At 40.4% G+C, this 26,037-nt stretch overlaps 2 protein-coding genes across 5 annotated transcripts in view; one reads left to right on the forward strand and one right to left on the reverse strand.

Moving 5' to 3' along the window:
* The window catches only part of KCND2 (potassium voltage-gated channel subfamily D member 2), a 294,464-nt gene extending 284,867 nt beyond the window's left edge, over positions 1–9,597 (forward strand). The window contains exons 4-7 of the mRNA XM_065665007.1: positions 750–848; positions 2,383–2,478; positions 6,490–6,737; positions 9,420–9,597. Coding sequence (XP_065521079.1) covers positions 750–848; positions 2,383–2,478; positions 6,490–6,737; positions 9,420–9,597 — 621 coding nt within the window. The remainder of the gene's footprint in view (positions 1–749; positions 849–2,382; positions 2,479–6,489; positions 6,738–9,419) is intronic.
* Positions 9,598–16,186: 6,589 nt separating this feature from the next.
* TSPAN12 (tetraspanin 12) overlaps positions 16,187–26,037 on the reverse strand; it is a 47,105-nt gene continuing 37,254 nt past the window's right edge. For all 4 annotated transcript variants that reach the window (XM_065660530.1, XM_065660755.1, XM_065660601.1 and 1 more), the window contains one exon: positions 16,187–17,730. In XM_065660530.1, the coding sequence (XP_065516602.1) occupies positions 17,425–17,730 (306 nt within the window). In that variant the 3' untranslated portion in view covers positions 16,187–17,424. The remainder of the gene's footprint in view (positions 17,731–26,037) is intronic.

Consider the following 26,037-nt stretch of genomic DNA (forward strand, 5'->3'; position numbering starts at 1 on the left):
ATGTTGGTTTCTTGCTTTTGTACAGAAGTAACTGGATGCTAAGTGTCCTTCTCTCATGAACCACCTTCCACTTTGGAATAAATGTCACCTTCATGAGCAATGAAGCTCACCTGAGAAATCTCAGATCTCTCTCAGCAATTTGATCCCTGCATTTTCTGAAAAATCAGATTATGATAAATGATTGCAAGTATTAAGTCAGATTATATCAACAGACATGAAGAGGCAAAAAGACTTTTAAAAGGTCTAGCAAGTATTTAGGACCTTAGCTGGGAGACAGCATAAAAGGCACTACCACATTCTGCTACTCTAAAAACCCAGAAGGTTCTGAGAAACCAGCTCATGGCAGTTGCAATATTATGTTTTTTGAACAATATATTCACCTTTAAAGACATTTTCCCTGCAGGAGCAGCTGAGATGGATGCCTGTGTTCCTGACCCGCAAGGCATAAGGAGTGGCACAGTTGCAGCAATGCAAAGAAAAGGAGGCACTTACATGTTAATCTGTCCAGTACCTTCTCCAAAATCATTGTGCTCATTAGCTGATCCATGCAAACAATAAACCTTCTGTCATTTGCATTCTAAATGGGAAGACACTCATGCTTTGCTCCACCTGGGGGACAGATGCAATGCAGCCTTTCCGTTATTATGATATTGATATTCATAAGCAGCTGATTCCAATTAGTGGTTTTAGATAAACAGAATAATGGATATGAGTACAAGTGACACTCTTCCTTTTGTCTGTTTACACAGAAAGCCAGACTTGCTCGAATTCGTGCAGCAAAGAGTGGGAGTGCTAATGCCTACATGCAGAGCAAACGAAACGGCTTACTGAGTAACCAGCTGCAGCAGGTAATGTTCCCATATCCTCCAGCTCCAGAGTAACAGCTTAATGACAGCCCAGCAGTGGCTTATTCTATTTATCACCAGGGCAAGTCAGCTTGGGTCTTTTAGGCAATGTTATATTTGGAGGTAGATTAAAGAAGGATAAATTGGACAATTACTATCATTAAAGGAAGCTTATGAGATGGCGTGGTATTAAAAGATGAGGGAAATGGCCAGATAGACATGCTGGATTCAAATGTAACCCACATTTTTAGTTAGGAGACCTCATTAAGAAAGTAAAGAGCATTTGTCTCTTAGGAATTAGGTTAGATTTATTTCATTTGACTTTAGACAGGTAGACCCTGGGCCACAATTGTTAGTGAGGGAAAGAAGTAGCTCCGGGCTATTGTTTGCACAGAGAGATGCTGCAGATTGAAAAGCATTCCCTGGAAGTGCCTATTTTGCTCTAAGGACAATCTTGGTGATTATATCAAATGCATTGAAATACAGTGTTATCTGAAGAAATTCCACCCCCTGCTTACACCTGCTGAGGAAGCCAGGACTGAGCACCAGGCAGCGGCTGGGACTGGAAACCACAGCAACCCATGCTACTGGAGACAGTCCCTTAACTGCCCGGAGCTGTACCCAGCTGAGAAAGACTGAAGACACAGAGCTTCTTAATCCCTGACATTTTCTGGTATTCAGGCAATTCCCTGGGGCATACAGGAAGGCTTTCATTCCTCTATGCCCTTTCTGTTCAGTATGTGTTAAAATGCCGAGGGCTCTAACCTATAGCCAGAGGAGGAGGAAGTGGCTGACCATCCGTCTTGTCTAGCATTAAAGATGAGCAGTCGTAGCCCTTGTTTCCTCTTCTGGTTGAAAGAACTCAAATCTCTGAACTAAAAAGACACCAAATAGTTCCATTGCCATGCAGATTTCAAATATCCCAAAGTTGAACTGTAATCTTCCCTATTATCCCACTTCATTCCCTATTTAGTTTTTTGCTTTCTAGTGAATAATTATGAAACCAGTTAATAAACAGTAAATGCTTTCTACTTAATTCTTTATTCTCTGTCAGTAACATCTGCTATATGTTTTCCAAACTCAGCAGATTGGGATCAGTGACATGAATTTTTGTGTAAGCAGCAATACCACAAATTCTTTAGTGCTATGAAATGATCCCAGGAGGTTCAATCTCCTTCAAATGAGGCACATTCCCAGGGGAAAAAAAAAAAAAAAAGTCTATTGTCACTTAAATTTATGATAATTTTAAGCATGCGTTGATCCAATATTCAAAGCTTACATGTTGATTGCATTTGTAAATTGTGTTATTCCATCTATGCATAAAAGACCTAAGTTGGAAACATTTAAGAGGAGATGCAATGGCAGGAAAGAAAATATTTTGATTAAAAAACAGATAAGTAAAATTTGCGTTATACAGTATAGCTGAAGCATTGCAGTTATATGACCGTGTACAATCCAGATTAGTTCTGATCAAATATTTGGATAACAGCCCACTTGTTCACAAATGAGAATAATACGGAGTTCTATGTATCAACAGTCCTCCAATGAAGAAGAACAGGCCTTTGTTAGCAAATCTGGCTCTTCCTTTGAAACACAGCACCACCACCTGCTTCACTGCCTGGAAAAAACTACGGTAAGAAAAGAGATCTATCTTTTCCTGTGAATTCCAACACCAGCCTAGTTTTGAATGTTTTCAGTTATTTCTTCTAATTAATAAGCCTTTATATGAAAGTAGTTAGCTAGAAAGAAAAGCCATTTTATCTTAAGGCATTATGCACACTGCATATAAATAACAGAGAGATCCCGGATGAGCGCCTCATCTAGCGTGAAAGATGCTGACATAAGTACACCATGAGATGACATTAGTATGACCAAGCTGTATGTGTGACCTTCAGAATGTTTTTCATTCATTCCAGAATGTTATCATTTGCACTTTTCTGCAGCAGAGTTCATAACACACAATTTGTAGTCCTTATACATTCAATACTCAGTACAGACAAAACAAGTTTTCGCCTGAGCCAGTGTTGGAATCAGGGAGAGCTGATGGGTGTTTCCTCTGATGTCAGCGTGATTCCTGACAAAGTTAGTGTAAAAGAGGATCCCCCAGCAAGTTGTTTTGAAACTTTAAGTGCTTAATCCAGGTGCAGGTGCAAAGCTTCAGTCTTTTGGCTTTGGTTTAGACGCTGAGATCCCAGTAGAAATAACTGATGTAATTCATAATAGCCCAAATATGCTCATCTGGATTTGAAACTCCCTATAAATCAAAAGGACTACTTATTATGTGATCTTTATATATTTCCCTGCTCAATACCTGGATAATTAGACAGCCATTAAGGACAGTAAACTACAGTCGAGTTATGATTCAGTAATAGGTGCCATGTTTACTAAGAGTGTATTTCTAGGCAGATAGCATCACAGCAATAACTCTAATCATCCTGAATTTTATATTGTTTCCTCTTTATAATCTCCTAGGGAACTGAGAGCATAATTATTAGTTGTATTGAATTTAATCTTTGTAGATTTGAGAATTTCACATAGAGCATGATGAAATTGTCTCCCTGTATTTTTATGTTTGTGAGGGGGTTATATTGCCATGTAGAATTTACCTTGTATTGTGGGTAAATTGGTCAACATCCATTAAGCTACCATTCACAAATTTACACCTAGTTTTATAAGTTTTAGCTGCATGTAAAAACTATATGATTTCTCTTGAAGTTTTCTATACATAGTGGAACTTTATGCTATTTTGTCTTATCTTTGTAGTCTAATTTTTAGATTTTCATTAAAACACCTGGTAATGCCTCTGCTGTATTCGGTAGAGATCACTAAAAGCCTTTCCACTCTTTCTCAAAAAGAAAAAAAGAATAAATATGTTTTCCCACAACAGACATTGCTAAATTAAAATATGATGTATATACAATTTAATATTCTCCTTTCAATAGCATTTCTTTGTAAATAAAATGGCCCAGTTTTTACATCACTTAGATAGTAATATGTCATCTGACAGGTGGTTATGCGTCCTTCATTCTTCCTTTTGGAGTATTGATTTTTATATAATGTGCTGTAGGACAAAGCATCATGCTTCCTATTCAGAGTATAATGTGGTTTCTTTGCCGAGATTCAGACTGGGTCCTTCTGGAACATTTTTGAGACATTTTGTACTAGACCATAGCAATCCATCTTAAAAATCATTCCACAGTTGAACATTACAAAAATATTTTAAAATCCTAGTGGTAGCCACAGGTCTTGTCAAATGCTCAAAGAAATCATGGAAAAAAATTGTATTCATTTGGTGGGAACTGAATTCAGCTGCCAATACATTTCCTCTAATCATAATGGTGGACTATGTGTGAGCCTCTTCTTTTTCTTCTTTATTTTTTAAACAAAGCTTGGTTTGTTTTTCTGTTTTATTTTCTTTGGCTGGTTTGGTTTGGGTTTTTTCTTTTTTTTTGTGGTTTTGGTTTTTAATAAGTCTATAAAACAAGTATTATCTTATTTCCTAAATTTTCATGGAGTCTACTTTCTTTTTTTTGTTGTTTGTTGGATCCTGCTGCTAGCAGTGAGTTAATATGGCACTTGAAGGGGTTCCAAGTTGTATTCTGCATATCATGCATTCCTAAGATTTAAGCGGGAAGTTGAGATTTTGGGCTCTCAACTTGTGGAATCTGGCAAGTTGCTGGTTCATGGTATAACAGCAAGGGTAAGATACATTCTTAGCCTCTCACCAGCTTTTGAAATATCGCATGATTCAAGCATCACTGCAGATGACACTAAGCAAAGGCGTATTTCCACTTTTCCCTCCCTTTAAAATCAATAGAATAAGATCTCTTCCAGTTAAGAAAGGCAGAGTGAGTAATGTTATGGGATTCTGTGAAAATTACATTAATAATGAAAATAATTGCACTGGAGGTTATATTTTACAGGCTACTTTTGGCTAAGTAAAGAACGGTTAATTAATAAGTATAATCAAATCTATTAACTTGAGCCATTATATTGTTTCACAATGTTTCCAATCTCTATTAAAAGTTCACTCAATAAACCTCTTTAATAGACCCTACAAATTGAATTCTTGTTGGTTGTTCCATAAAAGTTTTAGGAAGCACAAAATTACTTTTAATCAGAAAACTAGCAGAGTTCTTGGCAAACATACTGGAAGCCACTGAACATAATCTAAAGCAGGTGATTAGGTAATTTTTCTCTCTGAATTTTATGTCCACTGTGCAAGCACATTCAAAAACTTGATTGTGACTGGCATATACCTTACAGAAATCAATATTCAAGCAAGTTCTTTCTTTCCATGTCACTTGAAATTGGCATTCTTCAACACCACTCACTTCCACACAAACTGAGTGAAGAACAGAAGAACTAGAAATAACAATAATATGCCTATAAAGGTATTTCCATTTGTTGCAAACACTTGGGCACAGTTGCTACTCGATTTATTTTGTTCACATATTTTACATCAGTCCCGTACTGTAATTCTCCCCAAAAAACATCAGCACCTTTCCAATTAGTGCATCATTCTTCAGGGGAAAACAAAAATGCAGCAAGCTAACAAATGAGAGTGAGTGAGACTGAGTGTACAACAATCCAGACCATGCTCCCTAAATCACTCCCAATCCATTCCCAGGATATGCGGACTTATTCCAGCAGAAAATGGAAAGATTTTCCTTGTTTGTTTGTTTGTTTGTTTTAAGGAGGCTTTCCCACACTGCACGTGAACGTATCTTAACCTCTCCTTAGTTTGGTCTGCTACTTTAAAATGACTGTAAAAATTCCCCCTTTCTCCCTCCACTATAAGCAGCACCACCATTTCACACTCTTTTGCACACAAAGAAAATGTGGAAATCATGGCTGTGTGCGAAACACTCTGTAATCACTTACTGAGCCAATATAAACTGGCCATTTGCATGAATTTGGATTCGGCTCTATGACAGCCCTATAAAACAACTGTCTATGCTGAGATTAAGCAAAGATCGCATGAAGTACTTCATTTAACTAAACGTTCAGACTTCTAAGCTGCTTTCAATACATCCATCTCCTGTAATTAGGAACTTTTGGATGCTTTTAAATAACCATCTCATCTCCTTTAATCAAAACTTCTGTTTCATTAATCTTTTTCTTTTACATAGATGCATACCTCAAACCACACTTTCATATCCTGATTTTTAACATGTAATTCAAAAGGAAGCTTTATAAACTCATTTGGACAATATTTATGGATTTTATTGTGTTATAGTTCAATATAATAAATCTTACTTACTTCCAAATGACATTTAGAGCATTTACATGAGCACCACTTGCATTTTTATTAATAAACATAATCCTCTATTTTATGGCATTTCATAGATTATACAGATATTTATAATGCAAGCCACATTATTATCACATGCTATTTTACAAAGTAATTTGGATTAACATTTTCTTACTTAGGGCTTTGAGAGTTTTGTTCCAGCATTTACATTTGTATTGGTATTCATCCCAGGCTAATGTGGGCTAAATACTATAATCAAGAATAAGCTGTCTAACTTCGCAGTTTATTCAATTGTGTCAATTTAAGTCTTTAAACAATCATGATTAATATGTTCACTGTAATTATCTTCCTGTGTGTTCTTTGTCCCTTGGTTGGATTCCTCTGGGCTAGAACCATGAGTTCGTGGATGAGCAAGTCTATGAAGAGAGCTGTATGGAGGTTTCTACAGTCAACAGACCCCCAAGCCACAGCCCCTCTCTTTCATCTCAGCAAGGTGTTACCAGCACTTGCTGCTCACGAAGACATAAAAAGACTTACCACATCCCAAACACCAACATCAGTGGCAGCCGCCCAGGCAGCGTACAAGAGCTCAGCACCATCCAGATCAGATGTGTGGAGAGGACGCCTCTGTCTAACAGGTACTTCACCTGCATAAGCACACAGAGGGCTGAAGCCCCTTCCTTCGTGAGAGAAGGGATGTAGAGGTGATGTGGCTTCCATAGTCAGGCTGCGAGACTAAAGGTGAAAGTCGAATACTTATCCAAAAATGGATACTAAGACTGAAACATCCTGCACTCAGTTTGCTGCAGGCTTAGTCCAAGATAACGCAATAGTGTTTCTATATCCATTTCTGCCCTCCCCACAAACTACCACGTACTATTTGCAGCAAATAACATCCAGTTATCTCAAATGAAATAGAGCATCAAATATTATATGCCATGGAAAAAATTTAACATCGAAAAATGTGTGATTCAGATATACAAGGTGAGCAAGTGGGAAGAGAAAGAAAGGTCTGTTACTACTATTTCTACTGTTTTGGTTCAGAAACATATGACAAATGAGACTTCCTCATATTTCCACAGAGGAGAGAAATAAAACTGATTTCCAGAGTCATAAGTGTAATAGTCATAAAGAAGACTCTTCTAAATTGAAAAAAAAAAATGAAATAAGAAAAATCTATTTCCTAATTTAAGGAGTTATTACAAAAGTGAGGAAAGTGCAGGTGAAGTGTTTGTAATTTACTGAATGTCTCTGTACTCTCACAAATAAACTGTTTGGTTTTCAGATATATTCGAACACCACCTCTGAAAACACAGCAGTGGTCTCAGGAGACCCAAAAGTGTTTTCTATTGAAATCAAACATACTACCATTTAAAGAAGAAGAGTTTTCAGCACTAGTTGCCATAGAAATTTTCTTAAGTTACATTGATAGCTTGCTTTGTATAGTTACCAAGTTTGGCTTCACTTTCATGATCAACCCAGCAGCTTGCAGCTACTGAAGTTTTTCAGCTGTTATGCAATGAGACCTCCTGGCCAGTACAAAGCTACAATCTGTTTTAGCTTTTCAGGAAATATTCTTCCTGGTTCCATCCTTTCTCTGCTGGAGGACTTGCCTGAACCATACTTCCAGTGACAGCATATGTAAAAACACAAAGCACCAGCCTTGTGCTAAAATACAAGCTAAAAACACAGGCACAAAATGCCATTCTCACCTTGAATCAGCCACTTTTAAAAGGTCCTTATGACGCTGAGGTACTGCAGAAGCACCAAGAACATGTTAAATCAACCTTAATTAGCACATATATCATTGTGCCTTTATTATTAAGGATACAGAACATACAAAATGCTCTTAAATATGCATGGCATAGAGGAATCTGTAGGAGACTGGTTCCTCTTTTAATAGAATCATAGAACCACAGAATAGTTACGGTTGGAAAGGACCTTAAGATCATCTAGTTCCAGCCCCCCCTGCCATGGGCAGGGACACCTCACACTAAACCGTCTCACCCAAGGCTCTGTCCAACCTGGCCTTGAACACTGCCAGGGATGGAGCATTCACAACCTCCCTGGGCAACCCATTCCAGTGCCTCACCACCCTTACAGTGAAGAATTTCTTCCTTACATCCAATCTAAACTTCCCCTGTTTAAGTTTTAACCCGTTACCCCTTGTCCTGTCACTACAGTCCCTGATGAAGTATCCCTCCCCAGCATCCCTATAGGCCCCCTTCAGGTACTGGAAGGCTGCTATTAGTTCCCCATGCAGCCTTCTCTTCTCCAGGCTGAACAGCCCCAACTTCCTCATCCTGTCTTCATATGGGAGGTGCTCCAGTCCCCTGATCATCTTCATGGGCCTCCTCTGGACTTGTTCTAGCAGTTCCATGTCCTTTTTATGTTGAGGACACCAGAACTGCACACAATACTCCAGGTGAGGTCTCACAAGAGCAGAGTAGAGGGGCAGGATCACCTCCTTCAACCTGCTGGTCACACTCCTTTTGATGCAGCCCAGGATACGGTTGGCTTTCTGGGCTGTGAGTGCACACTGAAGCCAGCTCATGTTCATTTTCTCATCGACCAGCACCCCCAAGTCCTTCTCTGCAGGGCCGCTCTGAATCTCTTCTCTGCCCAACCTGTAGCTGTGCCTGGGATTGCTCCCACCCAGGTGTAGGACCTTGCACTTGTCATGGTTGAACTTCATAAGGTTGGCATCAGCCCACCTCACAAGCGTGTCAAGGTCCCTCTGGATGGCATCCCTTCCCTCCAGTGTACCAACCAAGCCACGCAGCTTGGTGTCATCGGCAAACTTGCTGAGGGCGCACTCAATCCCACTGTCCATGTCACCAACAATGATGTGGAACAAGACCAGTCCCAACACCGATCCCTGAGGGACACCACTCGTTACTGGTCTCCAGCCGCACACTGAGCCATTGACCACAACTCTTTGTGTGCAGCCATCCAGCCAGTTCTTTTTCCCGTGAGTGGTCCACCTATCAAATTGATGTCTCTCCAATTTTCTGCATAGCAAGTCACTTGGCTATGCAAAGTTTGTTCGGATACTTCCCCTGTTCAGAAACACTTAGGTGATGAGATGAGAAACTTTTAGATGTGCTGAAATGGTAAAGGAAAGGAGAAAGGGGCCTGTCCATGGACACAGCCCTGGACCACCTGCTGCTGGGGACAGGGGGGTGCGGTGGTGTTGGTTTGCACACCTGAGCTCTCTAACGGGACAGGATGGATATGGACATGCTAAGGGAGTGGAATGGGCACAAGGGGTTTGCAGTAACACGGACTCTTTCTTCATGGATTTTTGTTTCTTCCTCCAGCCGTTCCAGCTTAAATGCCAAAGTGGAAGAGTGCGTTAAACTAAACTGTGAGCAGCCTTACGTCACTACAGCAATAATTAGCATCCCGACACCTCCAGTCACCACACCTGAAGGAGATGATAGGCCAGAGTCTCCTGAGTACTCGGGAGGAAACATTGTCAGAGTATCTGCTTTATAAAAGAAGGAGTTATTTCTAAACTAGCATAAAGACCACTTGCAAGCTGAGCTCAAGCAGTGAGGAATGAGAGAGCTGACAAAGACAACGCCCCTTGACGTATGCGCTAGCAGCTGCAGAGCGAGAGGTGTGGGGGAAACACAACACTCTGTGGGTTTCGGTGTCATAGCGCGTGAACCAACAGGAGTTTCTTACCCGTTGTCCGAACAAAGGCGCAGTGGAATGTTCTGTGACCATCCTGACTTACTATATGAGCACAATGAAATGCCCCCATTGATGCTTCTTCTTATCATGAGAGCTCTTTTTAGAAAAAAAAAAAGAAAAATAAAAACCACAAAACAAAAATAGAAACAAACCTGTGTTCCTGCCGAATGCAAAACAACGAGAAACATTTTGATAAAGTGTCTCTTTTTTTTCCTGTTAATAAACCACAAACTTGATGAGGAACTATCAAAAAATGAAAGAAAAAATGCTCATATGAAATATGTTTGTACTGACTGAAAGAACTGCAACCATAATGCATGCTGAAATTATTTGGAGCTGTGATCTCAGTTTACTTTTGTTGTTTTTCAGATTAGGCATGATAAAATATTACTGTAGAAAGGGGCATTTCCGAGCACTTACAACAAGTTGATTGTTGATGTCCCATGGTAGTTGTACAAATAACTTCCCTTTGAAAAATGCAGCATTTCTTATTCAAACACTCATTAGTGAATTAAAGGTGTTCAGTTAGTTCAATATTTATTATTGTTTTATCTTGCTTCCTAGGTACTGTTACAACTGCAATAAGTCATTGTACACCTGTTGTATCAGGAATCAGGATTTCTTTTTTATTTAAGGTATTTTACACAACTTCATCTACACTATAAACTTCTAATGGCAAACATTTAAATAACCTTACAGCCAAACCGTGCACCACAAATGAGCTATTCAGTCATTGCTCTTTTTGTCCACTGTCCTCTATTTCTGTAACAGTTTGTCACACACTCCAATGTTGCCGTACTGTTTGGGATTTCAAGGCTGCTGATGAAGCCATACAGTCCTTTTGTCCATAGACATCTTGTCCGCTTTTGTATTTTCAGAACAAACATTTCATCCTAGTGTGCCGTTACAGCATCAATCACACCTGAATTAAAAGTATTCTAAAGGTGGTTTTGGGATCAGCTAACACTTATCTCCAAACCTTCTTTGCTGACATTCTACAGCATCCAGAGCATTAGCTATGCTGGGAGACACTGGAAGACATTCAGTAAAATGATGGCTAAATTCTTTTTGTCATTATCCGTAAACTTGCATCCTAAAACTTGTCTGAGAATTTATATTGTGTGAAGATATTTAATTACCTAAGAACACTGACAGAATAATGGATTGGGTCCCAAAGCTATAAAAATATGATTTATTGCAATTGGAATTTGACTACACGGGCAGGCCTAATAGCTAATATGAAGGCTTTACTAGTTAAGGCTTTTTTGGCTTCATTTTTAAAAGACATTGATGTTATCAGACACCTTTCTGATAAAAAAGTACCATTTTTCTTCATGAGAGTGCATTAAATGTATCGTAATGCTTCCTATATTCATGACATACCATACATTGTATACATCAAATATACATGGAATATGTGCATATCAATACATACCTATATACATCAAAAACACTGGATCAGAAATAATTGCATGTCTGCAAAATACAATATGCATATAAATCAAAAGACTCAGTGCATTAGATGCCATTACAATAAATGATTACCACAGTTACTTAATAGTTTAAATAGTGTAGTGTTTGCTAGCATTGTACAACCTGAAAATTTACATTAAGAGAAAATACCCACTAAAACCTGAAACTTGCTGATGATACACTTTTTTACTGCACACAGGTACTGATCTTTCTCTTTACCTGACAATTGAGATCGAAGAGTAGATGATGGACTATCATGCTACAGTATATACACCAAAATACAACATCACATACTAGAATTAAACGTCAGTTAACAAGTACAATGTGATGAATTATTCCCTGATCATTTACTTATATAGAAGCTTGGTTAATTTGCACTTAATTTCCCAATTTTTCTGCAAATCAGGGTAACTTACTGTAATGTGAGCTTCTGTATTTCTTTCAGACCTTAACAGAAGCAGAGGCTGTCCTCTGCCTCTCTGTCCCAGAGGAGTACTTCTGAGAAACTGCTGAAGTTGATCAATTACCTGACATTGCTCTCCTGTCTTTCACGCTGCTGAAAAGTTACAATAGACCTGCAGAAACTGGTGGGTTACACAGTTCTAATTGGGTTTAAAGGAGAGGCAGAATGGACCTGGAGTTTTTACTTCCATCCTACTTCTACCCATGGTTACTCATACAAAAAATGTTTCATTCCCACCAGCTACTGTTATAAAAGCTGCCTTGATACTATCAATCTGCAACAACTTCTTTATGCCACATGGTATGTCTTGGCTAGTTATATCAGGTAAATAATGCAAAAAGGCAGTGACTAAATCCACTTTGGGACAGACTACATACAACCCAGGAAACCTACTGACTCCATCATCTTCTAAAATATCTTTATTCTCCTTTTCATATGGACTAAAAGGAACGCACTACAGCAATACACTTGCATAACAGTGACACCCCTGAAGCAACTTGTGCTTTCATCTTTTAAATGCAGCTTAAGGAATAATTTAGTATAATTTTGCAGAATTCCGGTCCTGTCGCCTATTTCCATGTCACATGCAAAATCATTAATCAATTCTGAATTTGGGAAATACACATTCTTTTGGTGTTTTAGGTGATTTAAATGCTGTTTTAGTAGTGAATGACTGTTGATGACTGTGTAAAATGCATCTGTACTGTACATGAAATGTAATTATTTCTGTGTATCATACAAAGAAACCGAGGTTGTTGTTTTGACAATTTTGTTTGACAGTCATATATCGTATTTCGGAAGGCAGCATAATACATGTTATGCTGAATAAATAGGCATTGGAGGAGTATTTAAATAAAACATCTGCATGCTTGAATGGGTCGACTTGGTTTTGCAATAACTTATTCATGGAACCTTTTTCCTTCTCTAAGGAAGGCTACAGAGCCTCCTCAAACCTGATACCAATTTCCCTTGATAAAATATTAGTGCACAGATGAGATTAGGATCCTTTTGCACCATAAGAGCAGGTTAGACCATAGGATGGAGCACTTACAAAGGGTGACTGCTAGAGCAGATAATGCTCATCTAGCAGCTATGCATACCACAGCACTGGCATGCATGACAGCCACCTTTGCCAGGAGCTAACGGCACTGGGGAGGAGGGAAGGTAGAAGTAATACCTGCCTGCGAAGCATCCCAGCGCATTTTTAAGGAGAATGACTGTGTTTCCACAAAACAGCCACAGGAGACAAACTGAAAATGTACACTTTACATTTTGAGGCGTGGGATATACTCACTAGGGAAACACGCTGACTGCCCAGAGAAGGTTTTTGCAGAGCACAGCACAATGCAACCTCAGCTGCTCCAGACAGAAAGGTGGTTTTCGGAGAGGAAACTGGTCTGGAGAAGGATAAATTAGTGAAATCCAAGGATCATTCCATTTTGGGTGGAGAGGGTGCTTAGGAGGTCATATGCTCTCCTTCCTGCACCTGAGGCCCAGCAGGACTTCATTTTCCAATTGACCATGGAAACACCTGAAGATTATCAGGAATTCTAGAATAGCAATCAGCCAATGGGATACGTCAACATGAGGCTAAAAGAGCCATCAGGAACTAACAACATATTTTGGTTGACAAAGGCAGACATACATAAATCACCTGGATAGCTTAATTTAATTTAATTGATTACCAATCAAACCAGACTAGGATAATGAGAAATAAACCCTACATCTTAAAACACCTTCCCCCCACCCCTCCCTTCTTCCCGAGTTCAACATTACTCCTAAATTCCTCCCCTCCAGCTGTGCAGGGGGACAGGGAATGGGGGTTGTGGCCAGCTCATCACACACTGACTCTGCTGCTCCTCACTCCTCAGGGGAGGACTCCTCACACTCTTCACCCTGTTTCAGCACAGGAAACAATCCCCCATGAACTTCTCCAATGTGACTCCTTCCCATGGGCTGCATTCACAAACTGCTCCAGCGCGGGTCTCCATGGGGTCACGAGTCCTGCCAGGAGCCTGCTCCAGCATGGGCTCTTCTCTCCATGGAGCCAAAGCATGGGGAGTATGGCCCATGCTACGGAGCCATGGAGCACATCCTCCCCTCCTTCACTGACCTGTCTGTAGGGACGTTCCTCTCACACATTTCCACTCATCTCTCTGGATCCAGTTGCTGTTGTGCATGTTTTTTCCCCTTAGCTATGTTATCCCACAGGCACTACCATTGTCACTGATGGGCTTGGCCTTGGCCAGCGGCAGGTCTGTCTTGGAGCCAGCTGGTATTGGCTTCCTCCCTCAGACACAGGGAAAGCTTCTACAGCTTCTTACGGAAGCCACCCCTGCAGCCCCGTTACCAAACCCTTGCTACACAAACCCAATACAATGCTTTTGCAATAAAAACTTCAGAAACTATTTGAAAGTCCCTTCCTCCATCATATTTAACTGTATAGTCACTGTGACAAACAGCCTCTCCTTTCACTATCATTTATATATTTGCTTGTATTTATGGGTTGTTTTTACAAAATTAACTGTTATAAAAAAGAGAAAATGTAGTTATGTTTCCTTCAGAAAGCCTTGTCACACAAATCAGAACCTTTTCCAAAGACCAAGAATAGTGACTTTTGCCTCCTAAAAGCATCCCCATGCTCCCATGGCTGCATACTGAGCCCCACAGCTACAGACACAGTCCCATGGCCTCAGCGTGATGCACAGGACTGAACAGAAACACCTAATGCAAGCAGGGGGTGACCTCTTTTCTAACACAGTTGCTCTCCTTAAGTGACCTGTGAAAAACATTAACAAGCAGCTCTGTAGTTGTCTGTGTTGCAACAAGAAAGATTTGGTTCATTACAGTTTTTGCTGCAGTGAAGAGAGAACACACCATTCCTTCTCCTCCAGGTACTCCTGAAAAACAGGGGAGAAAGGAAATAAAAAGATGAAGTAGTTTTTACTGCTGCAACCATCTCTACATGTTCCTCTGTCGCCAAGCAGCCTCTCTCCTACATATATCCTGAAGCCCTACAGGAAGAGAACAGCCTTGTCAATCAATGTTCAGGCTCTTTGAACAAGCCCTAGAAAAACAGATACCCCTCAGAGTCTGAGCACAGGGAAAGGAAAAGGTTTGAAAGTGTTCCAATTTACAGCCAAGATCTATTTCAGCAACTCAGAAGGATTCTTTCCCAGAATACTTCGAACTCCTTGCTAGGGAAGGGAGTACTTTTTATCATTCCTGACATGCGGGATGAAACTGACATCCCCCTAATGAAACTAGCCCCATACTGGATGCAGACCGGCTTGGGATTTAGGCAGCCAATCCCAAGCGAGGTTACCCTGCCCATGGATGGTCATTCTTGTCGTAGCCCACAAACACCGGTCTGGGAGGATGGTCCTGTTTGAAAGGAGCCCTACCAAAAAATCCCTCTACTTCTAAAGTAACCTGGCTACACCTAATGGCAGTGCTTCCTCACCATCGGGGAAGCCTAAACCCAAATGACCTGGCCTGCCAGAATATCTTAATTCTAGCTGTGGACTTCTCCAATAACATCTCCCTAGCCCAGCTTGCTGTGTATTTGCTCCTTTCATGAGCTCTAACCTAAGATATGAAGGCAACCCTCACAGGCAACCTCCTCCTATGGGAGGATTTGGGATGTCTGAAGCATGGCTAAAGGAGCTTCCACAGACACTCCTTAAGTAAAGGTTAGTGTCAGGAGTTCCTGGACAATTTTTTATATTCTGGTGAAATTCCCTATATTGAGCTATAATCCACAGCTGAATATATCTGTGTACATGTGATCCATGCAATCCGCAATCCAAGATTCCACAATCTGTGGTTTGTTTGGCTTTTTAACAGGGTAAAAGAACTCCAGCAATGGCTCAGTCCACTGTGCACCATGACCAAGGTCTACAGGTGGCCTGCATCCAGGCTCAAACGTCTGCTCTTTCTACACAGACACCACACCACTACCTACAGCAACACAGCCCCAGCTGAGCAGTGGAAGGATAGAATTCTGCTGTACATGTGCAGTACCACTGGGCACAAGGCTTCCCAAGCAGTGCATGAGGAAGTATTTCTGACAAATATACTCCAAACAAAATTTTGGGAAGGACTATCCTTCGGCTGCCTTCTTACCTCCAAAAATAAGTGTTAGCATCTGTAGGAGAGGTGCAAAAGCAGAAAGGTTATCTTGCTTGCAATACTACCCGTGAAACACTTACACCCCCACATAGACTGTTAAAAAACAAACAATAGCCCACACAACTGAAGAGCTCAATTTCATGAGCCCTTAAAGAAGCTTTCTCAGAAGCAATAAAAAAGAAAATGAAATTTACAATGCAGTTTCTCCACAACAGAATAAGTGGAATGGGTACGGACACATCAAATTAACTCATACTAGCAGAGCTGCCACCCAGAGCATTCAAGCTCTAGGACTTCCAAATAAAAACAGCCATTAAAGAATTTAAGACAAAAGTAATTTTATTGTCTACCAAATCACACCTTTTTTTTTTCTTTTACAAATTCCAAAACAAATGGAAGAATTTTTAAAATGCAATATTATGTAAAACCCCATTTGCCACAGACTACTGTACTCAGTGGAACTAATATATATTTCAGGAGCGTGGCCAATTGTAAAAATAATCCTATGAAATAAACATTGTTCATAAAAATACAGTAAAATGCACTTTTGCCATCTCAATAAATACATTTTAACTCTGTTTCCAGTTGGCATTTTAAGCCACTAGATAGCTTTTAATGAAGAGACCGCCAAAGTATAATTTCTCCGTATGCACTTTTACAATTATTGCATAGCATCCAGAACTGTAAGCATTTTCCTTGTAGTCTTTTGTTTCTACCTTCAGGGGAATCACAGACAGGAGAAAAAATTTATTTATAAAATGTGCTACTCCCATATTGATTCCCATTTTGGAAAGAATGTTTAAGGCTTGCTTTCTTAAGAAACAGTCCTTAGAACAAATTGTTTCAAAGAAGAATTCTCCAGAATTACTCAGAAAATTTAAGTCTATTGTCCAGAGACATAGTTTTGGTTTCAATCCATGTAATATAATTAAAATTAAAAATTAAACAATTGTTAGATAAAAATAGATGTTTTAAGACAATCTTAAAACAACAGCTAAAAGTTCTGTTAGAAAAAGAAAATCTTGCCCTTTTTTACAAATCTTGCAAATTTTTAAATCCAAGTATTGACCTGCAGTTCTGCTTCCCATGCACACACAAAACCACACAATTATATATACATAGATCCCTGATTAAGACATTTTCAAAATGGCTTATTAAAAATGTAAAAGTCAATTTCAACTGAAGTCACATTTTGTTTGTCCAAAGAACAGTCATTTCTTCCGAAGATGAGTATTTCTCTTCCTTTCCTGTGATGCTTCATTACAGGTTGTCTGCCTGTGAGTGAATCAGTGTTTTACACATCACACAGCTTGTGAAAATAAGTTAAGCATTACTGTGCCCAGTGAATGAGTGCCTTTTAAAAAACAAACACATTCAACTCTGTTTCACAGCTGAGACTATGGCTAAGAGGCTGACTGGGTTATCCCTTCTTTGCTGGCCTCCTTCACTTCCATTCATCAGCTGTTTCTGATTCACATGAAGACTGGTATATCTGGCATACATAACAACAAGAAAACCCAATTAAAACCCTTTGTGACTTCATAGATGCATTGCATCACCTATAGCTCTTCCATTTCAAATTGTGTATTAAAGCTGTTTGCCATGGATGTATGTTCAAAGATCCTTGTCAGGCTTGGTGACAGTAGCTCCACAGAATTACATGACAGCTGCTGTGAGGTATCACTCTTCAGGGCCATGATCTGATGCGTTCCAGGATCCCTTCTGTCATAGTACAGAGCCCACAGCAAAGTAATCGTGAGGATCATAGCCAAGATCTGCGTTACTCCAATAGAGATTCCTAGAAATCTCAGCACTTGCAATTGCTTCGTTCCCCTCAAAAAAGTGTACATTTTTTTACCACATCCCTATGAGACAAAAAAAAAAAAAAAAAAAAAAATTAAAAGTTAGTCAGTATTATTTGGTTTGCAGTTCCCAAGGTTTAGCTCATCCTACCTAGTGGCTTTCCTGGCTCCCCAGAATTTCTCTCTTGCCTCCTTCAAACAATACTTTGAAAATTATTTTGCCTTCTTTTTAATCACTTCCATAATGACATATTCAAGTTTTCTCATACACTGAGAGGTTACTGCATGTAACCTCTAAAAGATCTATGCTACTCTAATTCAGAAATGACTCTGAGTTCCTATCAAATATAACTGTTTTCTAAAGAAGCTCAACTGGTTTTGTGAAGGTTTAAAAATCCTCTTAACCATCTTGTTTCTCTCCTTAATTTGCAAGTTTTCAAAGTCAAAGTTGTCAATTATTTTAAACTCATCAGACTTTTTATACAATTACCACCACAATCTGAAGTTTAAACAATATTATAGGAAACATCTACAGACCTGCATAACCTCATCAGTTTCTTCCCACCTTTTCTCTTTTATCTGGGCTCATTATATGCCAGCTTATTTAGTTTCACAGAAAGTCTCTAGGGAGTAGAAAAATCGATACATTCCAGTCACCAGTAAGGAGCACTGAATAAAATAACCTTTAATGGAGGACTTCTGACAAATTTCCAGAACACAGGGCGTACACAAACAGACTTTCTTTAGTACTTAGTGATAATAATACTACATACATGTGGCATTATGTCTACTTTTCATTTCCGAAGTACTTTCATCTCCTCATTGCAAAAAGCATATCCACTTACGCTAGTTACGTTCTGCCTACAACTATATTTCAAAATTAACTGGCTTAATTTCAGATTTGAATATAGAAACTTCCCTGCCAATTATGATGATGGCATACCAACGGCCAGTTTTGCTTCATATCTTGTGCTGTTGCTACTTCAAGCAACCCACGCAGGCAGCTTGACCCTGCCCCAAAGAGGTGACGATCCACACAGTGTATTAGGAATATGGTCACACACACCACCTCTGCAATTATTTATGGAATAATATTAATTATTTTTTACACAGAAAGGATCTGGTGAAAAGCTATGTTAAAACATCCCAAGTTGATGTTTCCCAGAAATGGAAATTTTTTTCTTTCCAAACCATCAGCACATGCTCCAAATTTTGTGTACATGGCCAGCCAATAATTACTGTGAAAGGCTTTACAAAAGCTCCCAAGCCCTCTTAGGGCAGCAAGGATCCACAAACAGACACTGGCTCTAGGAACTACTGTACAACAGTACAAACACAAGTTACGATGATTGTTGCTCAGGAAAGGTGATGCCCATTCTCAGACAGGATAAAACCTTGACAAGAGGGACCCTTAGTGACTGGCCAATGTTTATTCTCTATTCTAAACTCTGCAAGACTTCACAACCTGCAAAGTTGCAAAACTCAAACACAGCCACCAAGGGAAAATTCAGAGTAACAGACTGGATGGGATAACACCCCAAATAATCAATAGGCATTGGTTCCAGAAGACAAAGAACCCATCAAGATAGGCACTGTCTTCAAAATGTCATTTTTGCTTTTATATCCTTACTACATGTTTCTTATAGCTTTTCTGTGAGAAGAAAGCAATTGATCAAAGTGACAGATCTGAAGACAGGACATGCTAAATAACACTTTTCAATCACACTAAAATTCCCCAAAGCCAACAATTTCAAATGCTACAGCCCCCAGTGTATTTGATGAAAGGTCCAATTCTTGCCTCACACACAAAATTCATGCTGCAGTCAACAGATTTTCATTGAGTATCTACTAAATTAATGCACGTTATGATAATGGTATCAGAGTTAAAGGATCTCAATCTCTTTGCTCCATTCTTCATTTCACTGTGTTGGCTTCTAAACATTAATATATTTTAGACACAAAACAGTGAGTGAATGTGGATTCTTTGACACTTGAAAAGAAAAAAAAACACTGTAGAAAAAGCATTGTAATTGAACTTGATGAGGAGCAAAAAATGTCACATTGGTGTCTTCTTGAACTAGAAGGCAGTGATGTAATTATACTACTTTCCAAATTTGTTTTTAATTACAGACAAGCTGACTGCACTTTAATACTTTCAATAACTTTAAGGAATGAAGGTACATGCTAGTCACAAGTTAAAAATACTCAACCACAGCAGTATTCAAATTCAGTTCATTCATTGCCTAGAGGAAACATCCATTAGCAGAGAGCAGTAACATTAATGCCTGCATCTCCTGCAGTACAGACACATAATTGAGATGAACTATGCCTGAACTAGACAGACTGCCTCCCTCCATTTAATGATATTCTTGCAGTTCTGCTCTAATACACACTCAAAATCAGTTTTAAAATTGAGAAATATCCAGCCACCCCTGTTATCCTCACATTCATGCATTTTATTTCTGCTTATGCAACACATTCATAGATGGTAGCCTGCAATCAAAGGGTGCATAAATATACTTCCCCTGCAAAAGTAAGAGTTTGTCACTAAAAAGGAAACTCTTGTTGACAACTCAAAAGTAGTATAAAACTATGCAGCAAACATTCAGAAGAATTAGCTTCAAATTCCCACAGAGCTATGGATTAAAGGCCTGATTCATATTTATTACAAAGGCTATTTTTTCTTCTCAGTCTTAAAGCGGAAACAAACCAGATATTTCTGATTTACTGCAACATCTGAGAATAAGGAGCAGATCTTAAAGAAGGCATTCTCAGAGTAGGAAAGAGAATCACCAGCATATTCAACAGATCTCTTGTATGCTCATATTTTGGGTATACTTAAAGTATACCAGAATACAAAAAAATACTGACTATGCAATTTTGATTCTTCTGAAGATATCAACTCCAACCAATCCTTTTGTCTAGGTTACAGTTCTTGGTCACAAGATGGGCAGAGCTCCCCTTGTCCTCAGACCATAGTAAATCTCTGAGTTTCTTGCACATGTCGCGATGTATTTCCCTCACAACCACTCTCTAAGGTTAGGCTGTTCCACAGACTGCACCAAAGATGAAGCTCGTCAGAATAAAAGAAGTCCAAGACGACTAACACATTTGAAAAATAGCTTTGAAAATAATACTCTCAAACAAAACTCTAAGCCACCTTTCTTCCTATAAAAAATTGTATTGTGAAGGATTCTAACTTAGACTAAAGAAAGCTCCAAAATCCCAGTAGAAAACTGCAGCACAACTACAAAAAACCCTATGTGATCAATCCCAGCCAAAACAAACTTCAGTTTTCTGAACTACTTCAAAGAATTTTTCTGAAGTACCAAAATTAACTTGTAAAGCATTTACATAAGCCAATTTTAGGCTGGCGAGTCTAATACCATCAGGCTCCCTCTCAAACTACCAAATTATGCAAGTATGTTTGAAATCACTTTCTAAAATGGCTTTTCTCCTTCAAATCTCGAAAGCAGAAGTCAGAACGATTAGCTTTGCAAGTGCAAGCTGGTTTTGCATGATACTGATAAACACATTAGCAAGCACACCCTACGAGCCTGTGAAACAACCCACAGGCAAGGACCATGGAAAAAACAAATATTTTGCCAACCAAATACTGTACATCTCATAAAGCAACAGAGTATTTTATGGCTGGTAAAACAGAATATAGCCTGTCCATTTTTTAAGGGATTATGCAGTAGAGAAGCAAAAATATTTTTTTCTGAAAGCTGAATCTATCCAAAATACTCTGGGGTATGGTAGGGGAAGAACCATAAATATGCCCTTCAGGTTTCTTTCATAAAAAAGCCAGGCAGGCTTTATTAAGTGGGTCTTAAACAAAGCCCTGATGTTCTACAACATAATCATCTTTGGCTGTTAATTTTCTACAAGTAGACCAAAAGAACTTGAACATACAAAATGCACAGAGTACCACTTAACCAGAACATGGCTAGGGGAATGAAATATTAGCAGAAGAGGTGACATAAGAAAACCTTGCAGTTTCAACAAGACGCTCCAATGACTAGTACTCCTCAGAATTTTCTGAGCTTCCCAAGCTCAACAATTTGTTTTTCATTGAGTGACACTGCTTACGTACTCTTGCCTTTTCACATAAGCAGGAAAGATGCTCAAGGCAAATGAACATTCTGCAGCTTCCACACACATACACACTTTGAGCACTCACTATGGCAGAGTTGGTCTGTGTGGCGTCAATACTGGCAGCAGTATTACAAAAAAAACAACTATTATTGCAAAGTGAGCCACAGTTCGCTCTTCTTCAAGCACAAGTAAGAGACTAGGCTTCTTCTGGGGCCTTGCCCTATGGCAGGAGAGTCTCTACAATTAGCTGATAGAAGGAAAACAGCCTCTGCTACTGTATTTAAGGTTCCCTAGCACAGACTGGCCTTCTGAGGCACTGGCCTTTTGGCAGCTCTTCCTTCTCACTTCCTAGTGGAATCACACCAGGCCTAGGATGGATGTCTGAATGTCCATAACAAATTACATCATTTCTGCTCGTAGAGACAATGTCATACAAATGCATTTCAACAAAACCAGATTGTTTCCTGGCAATAGCTAATATTCATTTTGGCTTGTTTTTACATGGGTCTCCCCTGCTTCAGAGGTATCTCTCCATACCATCTCAACAAGAGATGCCCATGGAGGAAAGAAGGAGGCCATTAACCCAGGAAGCTAGGAATTAGTAACACAAAAAAAGGAGGAAGAGGACTATTAAAAGCAAGGGGCTTCCTCGTAAATCTGTTGTCCCCACGCAGAACCGATTTGCTGTCCTGCAGGGCGCTAATGAGGAAAACACACACACCAGAAACAGCCGGCTGATGCACTGGTAAAGAAGATCTCAACTGGTGCTGCCAGGAAAAAGCGGTGGGTTGTAGTAGTAGGGGACTCTACTCTGAAAGGGACAGAAGCACTCGTCTGTCATCCCGACCCAGTCTCAAGGGAGGTGTGTTACCTACCTGGGGCACAGATCAGGGATGTTACAGAGAGGCTGCCTGCTCTAGTAAGTCCCACTGACTATTACCCACTTCTAGAGGTACCTGTGGGTAGCCTGGGGAACATAAAGAAGGACTACAGAGTCCTGGGAGAGGTGGTTAGGGGCTCTGGAGCTCAGATTGTCTTTTCGTCAATTCTCCAGGATACAGGAGAGGACCTAAAAAAAGCTAGGAGGATTGGCCAGGTTAATAAATGGTTAAAATGGTGGTGTCATAGTCAGGGGTTTGGGTGTCTTGAACACGGGGCTGAAGTTAGTAGACCAGGTCTACTGGGGGCTGGTGGAGCTCTTCTGATAAAAAGGGGAAGAGCAGCTTTGGTAGGAGGCTTGCCAGACTTGTCAAGGATGCTTTAAACTAGATCTGTTGGGGGAGGGGGGCATCATTCCATCCCAACACACCCAGTCAGTTGCCAGCACCTATAGTAAATTCTCGGAGCAACGTAGAGATATTCCAGTCACTCCAGCCAATGAGCTGTCTTCATTTGGAGCTCAGGACAGGTGGCCTGGGAAGAATACAGGGATGTTGTCCGGGAAGCTAGGGACCAGGTTAGGAAGGCCAAGGCCCAGTTAGAATTAAACTTGGCTGGAGATGTTAAGGATAACAGGAAGGGATTCTACATGTATGTAGAAAATAAAAAACAGACTAGGGACAACATAGGACCCCTGAGGAAGCTTTCGGGAGAACTGGCTACCCTGGATTTGGAGAAGGCTGAGGTTCTGAATTACTTCTTTGCCTCGGTCTTCACTGGCAAATGCTCTGACTGCACCACCCAGGTCATAGAAGGTAGACTCAGGGACTGTGAGAATGAAGACCTTGGGCCCACTGTGGGAGAGGATCTGGTTCGAGACCATCTTAAAATCCTGAACGTACACAAGTCCATGGGACCAGATGGAATCCATCCGCGGGTCCTGAAGGAGCTGGCGAATGAAGTTGCTAAGCCACTGGCCATCGTATCTGAAAAATCATGGCAGTCAGGTGAAGTTCCCGACGACTGGAAAACGGGAAATATAACCCCCATTTTCAAGAAGGGGAAAATGGAAGACCCGGGGAATTACAGACCAGTCAGTCTCACCTCTGTGCCTGGCAAAATCTTGGAGCACATTCTCCTGGAAGGCATGCTAAGGCACATGAAAAACAACAAGGTGCTTGGTGACAGCCAGCATGGCTTCACTAAGGGGAAATCCTGCCTGACCCATTTGGTGGCCTTCTATGATGGGGCTACAGAACTGGTGGGCATGGGTAGAGCAGTTGATGTCATCTGTCAAGTGCAAAGCATTTGACACTGTCCCGCAAGACATCCTTGTCTCTAAATTGGAGAGACATCAATTTGATAGGTGGACCACTTGGTGGATAAAGAACTGGCTGGATGGCTGCATGCAAAGAGTTGTGATCAATGGCTCAATGTCCAGCTGGAGAAAACTAATGAGCGGAGTCCTTCAGGGATCGGTGTTGGGACCGGTCTTGTTCAACATCATTGTTGGTGACACGGACAGTGGGATTGAGTGTGCCCTCATCAAGTTTGCCGATGACACCAAGCTGCGTGGTCCGGTTGATATGCTGGAGGGAAGGGATGCCATCCAGAGGGACCATGACACGCTTGTGAGGTGGGCTAATGCCAACCTTATGAAGTTCAACCATGACAAGTGCAAGGTCCTACACCTGGGTCGGAGCAATCCCAGGCACAGCTACAGGTTGGGCAGAGAAGAGATTCAGAGCGGCCCTGCAGAGAAGGACTTGGGGGTGCTGGTTGATGAGAAAATGAACATGAGCCAGCTTCAGTGTGCGCTCACAGCCCAGAAAGCCAACTGTATCCTGGGCTGCATCAAAAGGAGTGTGACCAGCAGGTCGAAGGAGGTGATCCTGCCCCTCTACTCTGCTCTCATGGAGTACTGTGTGCAGTTCTGGTGTCCTCAACATAAAAAAGACATGGAACTGTTGGAACAAGTCCAGAGGAAGGCCTCGAGGATGATCAGGGGACTGGAGCACCTCCCATATAAAGATAGGCTGAGGAAGTTGGGGCTGTTCAGCCTGGAGAAGAGAAGGCCTACAGGGATGCTGGGGAGGGACTCACTAGCGACTGTAGTGACAGGACAAGGGGTACTGGGTTAAAACAGGGGAAGTTTAGATTGAATATAAGGAAGAAATTCTTCACTGTAAGGGTGGTGAGGCACTGGAATGCTTTGCCCAGGGAGGTTGTGAATGCTCCATCCCTGGCAGTGTTCAAGGCCAGGCTGAAAGAAGCCTTGGATGTGATGGTTTAGTGTGAGGTGTTCCTGCCCATGGCAGGGGGGTTGGAACAAGATGATCTTAAGGTCCTTTCCAACCCTAACTATTCTATGATTCTATGATTCTAAGTGCTACATAACTAGATTCTTGTAAGAAAGTTTTTAAAGTGGTAAGAGACTGGGACAAGATAAAATGGTTCTTTGGGTGATCTTCCATAATGCAGAATTTCACTATCTGCTGGAACAATATTCATGCTGCAGCATCTGGAAGGACACTTCTCAGGCTCATGCTCCTTTCTATGCACCCTATATATCCTTTAAAGAAAGGAAATGAAAAATATATCTTTCAGAATCTCCTAACTACTTGATGTAGACATGGGGTTTGCCGCTAGTGGACCACCTGGTCTGTTGGTCATTCTGCTATTACTAAATGCACAGCTAAAGATTTTCAGAGGTCTACTAGCATTAAAAAAAAAAAAAAAAAAAACAAGAAAAACCCAAAAACGGTAGGTACCAAAGCAGTCTCTAGGCAAAGGTGACTTTAGACAACATTTTTGTGAGAACAGTTAAAACTGTGTAGTAGAGAACATATTTACTTGCTTGTATAATTTTCACCCTAAGAACAGTAATGAGTTGCTACCATGATCACCTCCCTGACCCACTTTAAAAAGGTCCTCTCCCGATTTTAAGTTTTTTGTTTTAGATTTTTTTTTCAATAATAATCCTAGTGTAATGTAGTAGAGTTAAAGAGCATTTTCACACAAAGTTTCCGTGCATTCTCACAGTGGAGCACCTGAATTACCTGCCTCCTTGCATGAGCCCTGTTAACAAGAGAGCTCTCATCTTCCAAAGGACTTCTCAAAAGCATCCTTCACTGTACAACATACCACTCCAGTCCTCATTACTTCACAGAAAGTAGAATTTCTCTTCATTTGGCAATCTGGAGACTGGACATTACACTAAAACTATTTGGTTTGTTTTTTTTTTTTTTTTTTTATTTCTCACTTGAACAAATTTCAACTCCAACCTAACCATTATAAAACAAATATTCACGCACATCTCAGATGTTAACTGCACTGCTAACAACTCATCTCACTTCCAGGTAAGGGTGGGTGGGTTGTTTTCTCTCCTTTTTC

The sequence above is a fragment of the Lathamus discolor genome, chromosome 1 (genome assembly GCF_037157495.1).
Source record: "Lathamus discolor isolate bLatDis1 chromosome 1, bLatDis1.hap1, whole genome shotgun sequence".
NCBI lineage: Eukaryota > Metazoa > Chordata > Aves > Psittaciformes > Psittacidae > Lathamus > Lathamus discolor.